Source organism: Equus asinus, chromosome X, assembly GCF_041296235.1.
Source record: "Equus asinus isolate D_3611 breed Donkey chromosome X, EquAss-T2T_v2, whole genome shotgun sequence".
Taxonomy (NCBI): domain Eukaryota; kingdom Metazoa; phylum Chordata; class Mammalia; order Perissodactyla; family Equidae; genus Equus; species Equus asinus.
Window position 1 is genome coordinate 63,714,635 of NC_091820.1, and position 14,569 is coordinate 63,729,203.

At 34.6% G+C, this 14,569-nt stretch overlaps 1 protein-coding gene across 1 annotated transcript; it reads left to right on the forward strand.

The window, feature by feature from the left end:
- The first annotated feature begins 12,717 nt into the window (after positions 1-12,717).
- TENT5D (terminal nucleotidyltransferase 5D) lies at positions 12,718-13,890 on the forward strand. Its single transcript, XM_070501761.1, has one exon. It carries the CDS (start codon positions 12,718-12,720, stop codon positions 13,888-13,890), a length of 1,173 nt encoding a protein of 390 aa, XP_070357862.1.
- The last annotated feature ends 679 nt before the right edge of the window (positions 13,891-14,569 follow it).

A 14,569-nucleotide genomic window follows, 5' to 3' on the forward strand; every position in this document is an offset into this window, starting at 1 on the left:
ACACACATTTTTAAAATAATTAAAAACATCATTTTTTAAATTAAGAAAATTTAAAAATAAATACTTTTTCTCAAGCTTCACAATTATCTGAGGTGCATTTGTAAGAGGCTATAAATTTGGAAAATGAACCCATTCATTTCATTAGTAGAATCCTGGACAAGTGAATCTTTGCAACAGAAATAGTTTTTGAGTTGACCTAAATTGGAACTGTTTTAGTGTCAATAGTGATGTGACTCATTCATCAGAACCAAATTTGCAAATGACATGCTAAAAGTGAACTGGTACTGAGAATTCCCTCCTGAATCTTTAATGCTATAGACTTGCAAGAGTGTATTATGGCATAAGTGATACAGTGTTTTGTGATACAAGTATTGTTCTAGGACTCAAGCACTGTGGTCAATCATATAAAAATGACATGCACGCAATAACAAAAGCTTCATTTAAGTATTCAAATAGCTTAATCTTACTATGATTTCCTGATGATTTTTCAGATCTGTTAAAATAGCACACATCAATATAATAATTCTAAATTCAGCAATACACAAATTATTGTAATTTTTGTCTATATTAAAATCTTTAGAAATGTACAGCTTTCCTTTTAAATATTTATACTTTTTCATTTAAAATATTCATCCTTTCCAAGATTTTAATCTGAAATACATTTTAAGATTGTTTTGCAACAAACCTTTTGGATGTAATGGGCTAACAGAAAAGTTGACAAGGAGGAACAGACAAATACTTTATTATAATCAATGACTTTTAGTCAAGATATTTTGAACAGATTATAAAATAGCTGCCCATTTAGAACAACTGATAAACACATTGTGATTATGGTGTTTATGAAAAAGAATTTTAGGGGCTGGCCCAGTGGCACAGTGGTTAAGTTCACGTGCTCCACGTTGGCGGCCCGAGGTTCACAGGTTCAGATCCCGGGCATGGACTTAGCGCTGCTCATCAAGCCATATGTGGTGGCATCCCACATAAAACAGAGGAAGATTGGCACAGATGTTAGCTCAGTGCCAATCTTCTTCACACACAAAAAAGAATTTCATAGGTTGTCCACAGAGCTTAATGGTAGTACTAGTTCTTATAGAGAGCAAATTTCCTTCTACAATTAGACTCTAAACACAGGCTTATTTCTATGTTTCCTTGTAAGCAAAACCTACTCTCACTTTAGTGGAACAAAGAGCTAGTAAATCTAATTGAAAAGAAAAACTGGTTCTTCAGAATTTTTTAACTTCCATTTTACTTTCTATACATTTTTAAACCTTGAACCATCACATTTTAAAAACTTTAGCTCTCATAGGAATAAATTACTATGACAGCCATAGAGAAAGAGTCTGCTTCAAGGAGTTGCAACTAAGAGTCTTCACTTAGAGATAGGTTAGATTACATGAGGTCAACTTTACATACGTGTACCTATATTTTCTTACATCCTGCTACTAGTTTCACCTGGCATATAATCTGAGCTATTCTATGGAATTATCTCTGTCTCTTAGAAAGGATATATATTCTGATTTGGTGAACTTTTTAAGCATTGCTCTAGGGTTATATAAGTAGATGTAATAGACATTCAGAAAAGAAAATATTCATAATTACTGTGGACTCAACATAGCTGAGATATATAGATAAATTGTTGCTGTGTAGAGAAAAGTGAAAATACCCAAGATTTTCAAGGCAAAGTGAGTTCAAAGTACATACATTTTCAATCCAGATCCTATCGATAAAATGACTACTAGAAACAGACTTCCACTTTTAATTTGCTTTCTCTGTAATCAGGCAACTAAATCACTGGAGCTCTCTATTGGTGCAGAGATCACTTTTATCCCATTTAAAGCAGCTCATTTGCTTTGCCTTTCACTGCTTTTATTATCTCTGACTGGTATCCTTGCGCTTTGGGTTAGCACAATAAACAAGCAAGAAAAAAACTTTTCTGCAGTGTTGAGGATTAAAAAAAAATCAATCCTCACTGTTAAGACAATTTGGTTAAAAGTTTTATGTTACTTATTCCTACATAGCTATTTCAATACTTATTCCTTTTTTTTTTTAAAGATTTTATTTTTTTCCTTTTTCTCCCCAAAGCCCCCCGGTACATAGTTGTATATTCTTCGTTGTGGGTCCTTCTAGCTGTGGCATGTGGGACGCTGCCTCAGCGTGGTTTGACGAGCAGTGCCATCTCCGCGCCCAGGATTCGAACCAACGAAACACTGGGCCGCCTGCAGCGGAGCGCGCGAACCCAACCACTCGGCCACGGGGCCAGCCCCCAATACTTATTCCTTTTATAGCTACTGCTCTACTCACCAGCAACTATTAAATCAAAAGACTATGGTTTGAGTTTACTTTTGTGAATGGTGAAAAAGAATGGTCAATTTTCATTCTTTTACATGTGGCTTTCCAGTTTTCCCAGCACCATTTGTTGAAAAGACTTTCTTTTTTTCCATTGTATGCCCTCAACTCCTTTGTCAAAGATTAGCTGTCCATAGATGTGTGGTTTTATTTCTGGGCTTTCAATTCTGTTCCATTGATCTGTGCACCTGTTTTTGTACCAGTATGATGCCGTTTTGATTACTGTAGCTTTGTAGTATGTTTTGAAGTCAGAGATTGTGATACCTCCAGCTTTGTTCTTTTTTCTCAGGATTGCTTTTGAGATTTGGGGTCTTTTGGTGCCCCATATGAATTTTAGGATTCTTTGTTCTATTTCTGTTAAGAATGTCATTGGGATTCTTATTGGGATTGCATTGAATCTGTAGATTACTTTTAGGTAGTATGGACATTTTAACTATGTTTATTCTTCCAATCTGTGTGCATGGAATGTCTTTCCATCTCTTTATGTCGTCATCAATCTCTTTCAGGAAAGCCTTGTAGTTTTCATTGCATAGGTCTTTCACTTTCTTAGTTAAATTCACCCCCAGGTATTTTATTCTTTCTGTTGCGATTGTGAATGGTATTGTGTTCTTGAGTTCTTTTTCTGTTAGTTAATTATTAGAGTATAGAAATGCTACTGGTTTATGTAAGATGATTTTATGCCCTGCAACTTTGCTGTAGTTGTTGATTATTTCTAAAAGATTTCCAGTGGATTCTTTGGGGTTTTCTGTATATAAGATCATGCCATCTGCAAACAGCAAGAGTTTCACTTCTTCCCTCCCTATTTGGATTCCTTTTATTCCTTTCTCTTGCCTAATTGCTCTGGCCAAAACCTCCAGTACTATGTTGAATAAGAGTGGTGATAGAGGGACTGGCCTGGTGGCACAGCAGTTAAGTGCACACATTCTGCTTTGCTGGCCCCAGGTTCGCTGGTTTGGATCCCAGGTGTGGACATGGCACCGCTTGGCACACCATGCTGTGGTAGGCATCCCACATATAAAGTAGAGGAAGATGGGCATGGATGTTAGCTCAGGGCCAGTCTTCCTCAGCAAAAAGAGGAGGATTGGCAACAGTTAGCTCAGGGCTAATCTTCCTCAAAACAAAACAAAACAAAACAAAACAAAAACAAACAAACAAAAAAGAGTAGTGATAGAGGGCATCCTTGTCTCAGTCATGTTTTCAGGGGGATGGCACTCAGTTTTTGCCCATTGAGTATGATATTGGCTGTGGGTTTGTCGTATATGGCCTTTATTACGTTGAGGTAATTTCCTTCTATCCCCATTTATGAATCAAAGACCTTAAGGTAAGACCTGAGACCATAAGTCTTCTAGAAGAAAATATAGGCAGTACACTCTTTGACATCAGTATTAAAAGGATCTTTTCGGATACCAGGTCGTCTCAGGCAAGGGAAACAATAGAAAGAATAAACAAATGGGACTTCATCAGACTAAAGAGCTTCTTCAAGGCAAGGGAAAACGGGATTGAAACAGAAAAACAACCCATTAATTGGGAAAAAATATTTGCAAGTCACATATCTGACAAGGGGTTAATCTCCATAATATATAAAGAACTCACACAGCTCAATAACAAAAAAATCAAACAACCCAATCAAAAAATGGGCAGGAGACATGAACAGACATTTCTCCAAAGAAGATATACGGATGGCCAATAGGCACATGCAAAGATGTTCATCATCACTGATCATTAGGGAAATGCAAATCAAAACTACACTAAGATATCACCTTACACCCATTAGAATGGCAAAAATAACCAAAACAAAAAGTAACAAATGTTGGAGAGGTTGTGGAGAAAAAGGAACCCTAATATACTACAGGTGGGAATGCAAACTGGTGCAGCCACTATGGAAAACAGTATGGAGATTTCTCAAAAAATTAAAAATAGGAATACCATATGACCCAGCCATCCCACTACTGGGTATCTATCCTAAGAACCTGAAATCAGCAATTCCAAAAGTCCCATGCACCCCTATGTTCATTGCAGCATTATTTACAATAGCCAAGATGTGGAAGCAACCAAAGTGCCCATCAACTGATGGTTGGATAAAGAGGATATGGTATATGTATACAATGGAATACTACTCAGCCATAAAAAAGGATAAAATCATCCCATTCACAACAACATGGATGGACCTTGATGGTATTATGTTAAGTGGCATGAGCCAGATAGAGAAATACAATCTCTGTATGACTCCACTCATATGAGGAAGTTAAACATGTAGACAAAAAGAACAGATTAGTGGCTACCAGGGGAAAGGCGGGGTGAGTGGTTATGGACACAAAGGGTGAAGTGGTACACCTACAACACAACTGACCCAGTGGAGCAGTGGTTAAGTGCACACGTTCCGCTTTGGTGGCCTGGGGTTCACCAGTTCGGATCCCGGGTGCAGACCTGGCACTGGCTGCTGTGGTAGGCATTCCACGTATAAAGTAGAGGAAGATGGGCACAGGTGTTAGCTCAAGGCCAATCTTCCTCAGAAAAAAAGAGGAGGATTGGCAGCAGTTAGCTCAGGGCTAATCTTCCTCAAAAAAAAAAAAAAAACAGCTGACAATAATGTACAACTGAAATTTCACAAGGTTGTAAACTATCATGATTTCAATGAAAATTTTAAAAAAAGGAATATGGTTTGAGTAACTAACTACTTGATTGACGTCACTTTAGTTTTGAAAGGGAAAACAACAAAACAGTAGACATCTTACATTTTTCATTACAGAGACAGACACAAAGCAGTGAACATTGTGGGGAGAGGGTTCTTTCTGACACAGCCTGGTTTATGTGTTCATAGGTATCCCAATTAGTATTCTATTAACTGTTCTTTCAGATTTGAATGAGTGAAATATCAGTAGAAGTTTTTTCTTAGGTTAGTGTAATACTTCACCCTACTTTTGACAAGGTGAGAACAATGTGAGAGACATTTCTGTGTGATTATTAACACTTTTGATTCAGAGATTGTTTTCTTTTTCTTTTTATTTAGTTCATTATACTACTAATATTGGCCAGTATTCTTATTGAATACAGGATGGAAACATCAAAGTAATATCATTTGGTAATCATAGTATTTTCTTCTTGATATACAAAAATACTATTTTTTTCTGAAATGAGTACCTGTAATTTTAAAGGGATAATAGTTGGTTGTGAGTAAACTATAGTTTAAGTAAATATTGCTTTGTCATATTTTACCATTTCTCACAGACATTAACATTCTCTCTTGGAGACAAGTGCAGTATGACAGATAAAATATCCAATACCTCTTTCCAGTAGGCAAATAATATTTCATACTTCTTTGGATTGGTGAAATACATTGTGATAAAAATCTGTTTGTCTTTTATCTATATGTAGGTATATGCATATATATGTCTCGACAGTTTCTAAAGCACAGAAGTCCACTTCTATATACAATCATTTGTGGTAGTGATACTAGTTAGACGTGTGTTTTAGAATCCTAATACAAACTTTATCAAGACTTTCTCTTAGCTTTAAATTAATATTGGACTGTTAAAATGTAAAAGAAAAAAAAAGCCTATACTTTAAAGGAACATTCACTTTGATCAGAATTACCTACATTATTCAATATAATGCTTTAAATTAAATAGAAATAGCCAAATTATGAGGGACTAGGTACTGCTATTAGGACTACTGTTCCTTTACTTTTCCTTCTTAGTTTCCTTTAGATTAGTGGTTCTTAAAGTATGATTCCCTGACCAGCAGCAACAGTGTCACCTGGAAAGTTGGTAGAAATGCAAATATTCAGGCCCCATCTCTGACCTGCATGAGAAGGTCTGGAGCCAGGACCCAGAAATCTGTGTGTTTACAAGCCTTCCATGTAATCCCAATGTATGCAAAAATCATTTCTTCTGTCTTTCTGTCTTTCTCTCTATGTGTGTGTGTGTGTGTGTGTGTGTGTGTGTGTGTAATTTGTAGGACTACTGGACAAGGGGTATCAGATTGCTTCTTTTTTTTAATTTTTATTTTTTTCAGATGTACATCATATTTCAAATTCTGGATACATTACATCATGTTCACCACCCGAACAATAATTATAGTGCATCCCCTCACATGTGACCCTAATCACCCCTTTTGCCCTCCCCCCCCCTTCCCCAATGGTAACCACCAGTCCAATCTCCAATGCTATGTGGGGTTTTTTTGTCATTTTTATCTTCTACTTATGAGTGAGATCATATGGTATTTGACTTTCTCCCTCTGACTTATTTCACTCAGCATAATACCCTCAAGGTCCATCCATGTTGTCACAAATGGCTGGATTTCGTCATTTCTTATGGCTGAGTAGTAGTCCATCGTGTATAAATACCACATCTTCTTTATCCATTCGTCCCTTGATGGGCACCTAGGTTGCTTCCAAGTCTTGGCTATTGTGTATAATGCCGCAATGAACATAGGGGTGCAAGTATCTTTATGCCTTTGTGTTTTCAAGTTCTTTGCATAAATACCCAGCAGTGGAATAGCTGGATCATATGGTAGATCTATCCTTAATTTTCTGAGGGTACTCCAAACTGCTTTCCATAGTGGCTGGACCAGTTTGCACTGCCACCAGCAGTGAACAAGGGTTCTCTTCTCTCCACATCCTCTCCAACATTTGTTGTTTCCTGTCTTGTTAATTATAGCCATTCTGACCGGAGTGAGGTGATACCTCATTGTAGTTTTGATTTGCATTTCCCTAATAGCTAATTATGTTGAGCATCTTTTCATATGCCTGTTGGCCATCTGTATTTCTTCTTTGGAGAAATCTCTGTTCAGATCTCTTTCCCATTTTCTAATTGGATTGTTGGTTTTTTTTGTTGTTGAGCTGTATGAGTTCTTTGTATATTTTGGATATTAACCCCTTATCTGATATGTGGTTTGCACATATCTTCTCCCAATTGTTAGGTTGTCTTTTCGTTTTCTTGAAGGTTTCCTTTGCTGTGCAGAAGCTTTTTAGTTTGATGTAGTCCCATTTGTTCATATTTTCTTTTGTTTCCCGTGCCCAGTCAGACATGGGACTTGAAAATATGCTGCTCAGACCAATGTCATAGAGCGTACTGCCTATGTTTTCTTCTAGAAGTCTCATGGTTTCGGGTCTTACATTCAAGTCTTTAATCCATTTTGAGTTGATTTTTGTGCATGGCATAAGGGAATGGTCTACTTTCATTCTTTTGCATGTGGCTGTCCAGTTTTCCCAACACCATTTATTGAAGAGACTCTCCTTTCTCCATCGTATGCTCTTGGCTCCCTTGTCGAATATTAGCTGTCCATAAACATGTGGGTTTACTTCTGGGCTCTCAATTTTGTTCCATTGATCTGTGTGTCTGTTTTTGTGCCAGTACCATGCTATTTTGGTTACTATGGCTTTGTAGTATAATTTGAAATCAGGGAGTGTGTTACCTCCAGCTTTGTTCTTTTTCCTCAGGAATCCTTTGGCTATTCAGGGTCTTTTGTTGTTCCATATAAATTTTAGGATTCTTTGTTCTATTTCTGTAAAAAATGTTGGAACTTTGATAGGGATTGCGTTGAATCTATAGATTGCTTTAGGAAGTATGGACATTTTAACAATATTAATTCTTCCAATCCAAGAGCATGGAATATCTTTCCATTTCTTTGTGTCTTCTTCGATTTCTTTCAACAATGTTTTATAGTTTTCAGTATACAGGTCTTTCACCTCTTTCATTAAGTTTATTCCTAGGTATTTTATTTTTTTTGTTGCAATTGTAAATGGGATTGTATGCTTAATTTCTCTTTCTGCTACTTCATTGTTAGTGTATAGAAACGCAACAGATTTTTGTACATTGATTTTGTATCCCACAACTTGACCGTATTCCTTTATTATTTCTAAAAGTTTTTTAGTGGACTGTTTAGGGTTTTCTAGATATAAAATCACGTCATCTGCAAAGAGTGACAGTTTCACTTCTTCTTTTCCATTGTGGATCCCTTTTATTTCTTTTTCTTGCCTGATTGCTCTGGCTAGGACTTCCAATACTATGTTAAATAAGAGTGGTGACAGTGGACATCCTTGTCTGGTTCCTGTTCTTAGAGGGATAGCTTTCAGTTTTTCTCCATTGAGAATGATATTTGCTGTGGGTTTGTCATATATGGCCTTTATTATGTTGAGGTATTTTCCTTCTATACCCAATTTATTTAGAGTTTTTATCATAAATGGATGCTGTATCTTGTCAAATGCTTTCTCTGCATCTATTGAGATGATCATGTGATTTTTATTCTTCATTTTGTTAATGATTGCTTCTATATAACATTTATCCAGGAACTCTATTGTTGCTTTCTTGTTCCCTGCAGTTTTCCTTGTTGATTCATGACTTTATTCAGTGATAAGATGAAAATTCCTATCTTCACTGACCAATCCACTGAACCATCATATTAATTCAACTGTATTGCATCCTTGAAAGTAATCCTTTCAATGTAAGTCTTAAGTCTTTTCTCATTGTCTTTGAAAATATTATTCTAATATTAATACAAATATGAAAACAATGGATAAGTTCTCCTTCTGTTCCTACAGTCAGAAGGACCATAGAGTGTTGGTAGGGAGAATAATTATACTGTATTATACAGTATTTATTCACAGTTGTTTGTGAAATCTTGGCAACTCATTTATTTTGCCTTACATTCCCAGGTGAATTTAACCAATTGAATAATGGAATTACCTTTGTTTTGATTTTAATTTTTACTATAGTCCAGTACATTATAGGCACACTAATATTAATTGCGATGGAAAAGGTGATAGCTTTACAGATAGGTAAATTGGAAGAAGGCAGAGAGTCAGAGCAAGATTTATGTGCTCTGCAAAATAGTGAACTACTTCTGATCTCCACATTTGGAGAAGAATAATCAGGAATTTCAGATTTTGTGCTTCTCTTTGAGTTTATCTGGCAAATTATTGAATGATTTCTGCCCTGAATTTGAACTTTTAGTACATGAAAACATAGCTGTATACTTCATGCTCAAGAAACACACTTTCTGTAACTAAGTAGTATACTGTACCTATGACAGAAACATAAATAATGTGGATGATTTTTGTTAGAATTTTCTTACCTTTAGTATGATAGTCATCCAAAGTTTATATTTAGCCTTGTTTTTTGGTTCAGCAATTTAAATTAAATTTCCCAACATGTTTTCTAACTTTTTTTGTCTTTAGTATATAAGTATTTGATTCTGCTGTATGAGGTATAACAGATAAGTGCTAAGCCATAATCCACACATGAAGATGTCTTATTGTTTTAATGTCATATTTGAAATTTGTACTTATAGTATTGTATTGATATTGTGCATTACATGAAAATGGATAGTAAATGTACCAGAGAAGCATAACATTACTCTCAAATCTTGATTATCCATGTTAATAGACGTGAGCATTGGTGGAGGTTTGTGTAGATTCCAGATCAATATAAATCACTTATATTTATTCCATCATGACATCTATTTCAATATATTTTGTGTGCTCATATATGTCCATATGTGTATATGTGTTTGTATGGGTATCAGAGATTTATTTTTATGATTATGCTTTTTTCTAAGGATATTTTTTAAAAGTTCTAAATTGCATTTCCTGTGCATATAGCTGTAGAGGTAGTTGGTGAGATGGTAGCTCAGAATTCCTTGATTGATAGTGAGATGTTAATTCTATAGAAAAATAGGCTTGATTTAAAAAATGAGTCTATGTAGTTGTGGACAGAGCAAGGTAAAAGAAGAAAAAGTAACTGGTTATGAAAACCCTGATTTTGATAGTTAAGTAATATATTGCTGAACCAAGGACACTTTTTCCCACATTTAGCAAGCTGGACTCACTGTGACTTTTTTAAATAAGAAATACTAGACCTAAAATATTCTATTTGTGTATTTTTTTAAAGCTCTCTAGGAAATCCTGAAGACCAGAAAATTTGGGTATCATTTACACAGGTAATCAAGCATCAATTAGATAGTTGCACAATGATAATCGGTTTTCCAACAGCACTTTTATAGTGTAAAGTGAAGTTAAACTTTAGACCTCTTTATTCTTCTTTGCAAGATCTTACTATGATTCTGTCTGGGAAATAAAGTTCTGTCCCTTCCCTTCCTTCTCTAATATCTATGAGCAGATCTGAGATGTAAAGTGAGACTTCCTGTTTCTTGATTTGAAGGACCCCTTTTTGATCAAGACCTCCTGCCTTCTGGCAACTGACTAGTAAACTTAATCATGTCTTTGGATGGCTTTATTTGCACATGAAAATCCTGGAAACTTTTATATGGAAAGGAATTTGATAACTTCAATAATGTCAGTGTACCAATGTAAATGATCTGCTTTGTTCTCAGATCATTGGTGATTAAAGGTATAGATTTAAATGGAGATTTTAAATTAAATTTAAATTTAAATTAAATGGGGCCTGGGATTAGGCCATTGAATTTTTAACCTTTAACTAATATTGACAAAGAAAATTTGCCATTAAGGAAAGGAAAATTGCCATTTGCAAAAGAGATTTCCATATTAAAAATGAATTTGGGACCTTTTTTATATCAATTAAAATTGTATAGTTTACATGTGACATTTCTAAAATATTTCTTAGATAAATGATTGATCTTCCTAAAGCTTTTACATGAAGCCAGCCAATGTCATGAATTAATACTTTTCCAGATCCAAGAATTTGCAGATAACAAACTTTGTTAGCTTCAAATAATTCAGTGATAATTCTAGAAAAAAAAATTAGAAAACAGGCATGTCAGTTCTTACTGCATATTCTGTCCTTCATATAGCATCTTGCTCTTTCCAGTGTCCTAAAGACATTATATAGATCATTTCACTTAATGAATGAATGACCAAAATCCAACAGCCTGATGTGTAATCAGTTCAGCCCATTCATCTTTAAGGATTGATTTGGATATTGACATAACTGATGAAACTGTATGAACATTAGTAATTAATGTGGCTTAAAATGAAACAAACATGATGTGGGCCATTTCATCATATAATAAAAGTAAATATTCTTCTATTTATGTTTATGGAGATTTCATATAGAGAAACAGAATAGGTTTAATCTTCTCACTGACACAGATCTGCCCTTGCTTAATTGGACTTTTGCAAAAATGCTTGGACTATCAAAGTTGGTTCTACAGATGTCAAATAAAATGATTCTGTTTGCTGTAGTTCTACTATGGAAATATACAACACTAAATTCTAAATATTCAGATTCTGTTCTAATTCTTTTCAGATTCTATTTTCATAATTCTCTTCTATTCTATTCAAATTCTATTCTAATAACTCCATAGATAGGCAAAATATGAATACTGTCTATATAAATCTATCTTAAGCTTCATATAATTTTTATTTCTGGATTCAGGAAAGAATGCCTAAACTCAAAGCTACGTCTATAATGAACCTTATTTACTTTCCTAGATTTATTTGCTTAGATAGCTTGTTCGAAGATCCATTTAGTAACTGTCATTGTACGTAACTACATAATAGTGTAATTATATTTAATTGCATTTATAGTGTTTAAAATTTTAATTTCCTGACACCTCCCCAACTGTAAAGATTTCTGAGCATATCACATTACACATCTGCAGAAAACATTTTTTAAAGCTCAGGAATCTTATGCCTTTATATATTCTTGCTCTCATTTTGGAGACAAATTTAGTAGTTTCATTTGTTTTTCATTTTAAACTAACATTCATTATCTCCTTCAACCAACATTTCTTAAAGGGTTACTTGGCACATAGAAGAGGTAATGAATTAGGTGCTATCCTTATCCTCAAGCAATTCAAGGAATTCATACCCTAATAATGAACTTCAGTAATATTCTTTAAAATGAGAGCAGTAATATATATGAAACTGAATAATATATAAGAATACTGTGATGCTTTTGGATTAAGATGGTATACATTACTTTTAAACATTATGCTCTTCAGTCAGTTGGGTCTAACACACACAGACATGCTCTCTGATCTCACTTTAAATTCATGGCAGTTAACCTCAGTGATATACTATGATTATTTCATGAATAAAATTTATACCACCAAATTAGTACAATCATTATAGTATTTACTTGAAGTAATATTGAGAAAGGCCACAATTTTATATCAAAAATATTACAACTCTAACAAATCCCTGAGAATGCCTGTTTGCATGCACCAATGGATCTAACAATTTTGACATAATCATGGCGGCTTTTATTTCACTTATAGATTTAAACATGATTACATACATTGATAATTTACTTCCTCGTATTAATTTTGTTTACATCAAAGTTAAGTCTATTTTTAACTTTTTCATATGCTTTAGGTATAACACTGATTTCAAGATGCTAACCTTTTCTCTCAATAATTTGCTTGCTTTCTAGTTGGTCTACTGACTTCACAATGTCTGAAATCAGATTTAGCAATCTCACTTGGGATCAAGTTGTAACACTGGATCAAGTGTTAGATGAAGTAACTCCAATTCATGGAAGGGGGAATTTCCCCACGTTGGAGGTAAAACCAAAAGATATCATTCATGTTGTGAAAGATCAACTGATAGAGCAAGGAATTATTGTTAAAGATTCCAGATTAAATGGTTCCACAGCAAGTTATATACTTGCAAGCCACAATGGAATCAGCTATAAGGATCTGGATATTATTTTTCGTGTTGAACTACCAAGTGATCAAGAATTTCAGGTTGTTAAAGATGCAGTTCTAGGTTGTCTCCTGGACTTTTTACCAAAAGGTGTAAAAAAGGAAAAGATCACCCTAAAGACCATGAAAGAGGCTTATGTGCAGAAGATGGTCAAAGTTTGCAATAAGCATGATCGTTGGAGTCTCATCTCTCTTTCAAATAACACTGGTAAGAATGTAGAGCTAAAATTTGTGAATTCACTCAGACGACAATTTGAATTTAGTGTAGATTCCTTTCAAATTGTTTTGGATCCCATGTTAGACTTCTACAGTGACAAAAATGCTCAGCTAACCAAAGAATCCTATCCTGTTGTGGTAGCTGAAAGCATGTATGGAGACTTCCAAGAAGCAATGACACATTTGCAATACAAACTTATATGTACCAGAAAACCTGAAGAGATTAGAGGTGGCGGCCTTCTGAAGTACAGCAACTTGCTGGTTCGTGACTTTAAGCCAGCTTGTGAAGCAGAAATCAAGATCCTGGAACGTTATATGTGTTCTAGGTTTTTCATTGATTTTCCTGATGTAGCAGAACAGCAAAAGAAGATTGAATCGTACCTCTGCAACCATTTCATAGGAGAAGAAAAGAGCAAGTATGACTACCTTATGACCTTGCATGGAGTTGTGAATGAAAGCACTGTTTGCCTCATGGGTCGTGAAAGAAGACAGACACTCAATATGATCACCCTTATGGCTTTAAAAGTACTTGGAGAACAGAATATTCTACCCAATACAGACAATGTAACTTGCTTTTATCAGCCTGCTCCATACTTTGCTGCTAATGGAGGATACCCTTCTTATTATGTAATATCTGGACCACCACCTGTTTTCTTTCAGCCATACTACCCACTGCACTTTCATGTGCCAAATTGTACAGTTTAAAAAACACACATACAATAGAAACTTTGCTTTAATTAAACATCTCTCAAAAGCAAGTTTCCAAATTCCATAAATGTAAGATCTCTTTTTATTTTTATGCAATTGCTAACTATTTTCCATCAATTATAGCTTAAACCATCATAATAAATACAATATCATCTGTGAACTGACCACTTTAAGTGGTTTTCAGATGTTATTGATTAGCTATAATAACTTTCCAATGTCTTGGAACACTTAAAATGATTTTCAAATATTACTAGCTATTTCTTGACTTTCAGATTTGCTGTGACACATACAGATACCTGCCATTTGACTAAAATATAAAAGGAAAGACTTATGTTTTAAATTCCAGAGGTACAGTAAAGACAAGTGCTAACATTTTTGTATTTAATCAATTCCTTTATGTTTACATCATTACCATCGGTGAATTTTCATTAGTTAACAGAAATGCCTAATTTCAAAGACAACAGATTCAGAAGACATTAAAACCCTGGACTTTTCAAGCATTTATTTCTTCCCAGTTAAATTGGATTAGATACAAAATCCTAGTATAGTTTGAAGTAACACTGAAAAATAATGGTTCTGGAAAACAATGGACATTAGTAATTTATCAACTATCAAGTAAGTTAGTTAATTTGTGGATCTGAAGAATAATACCATCCAGCTGTACAACCAATACTGT

Bases quoted from the DNA above. Each gene is read 5' to 3' on its own strand.
- TENT5D (XM_070501761.1), top strand. From the start codon at position 12,718: ATGTCTGAAATCAGATTTAGCAATCTCACTTGGGATCAAGTTGTAACA.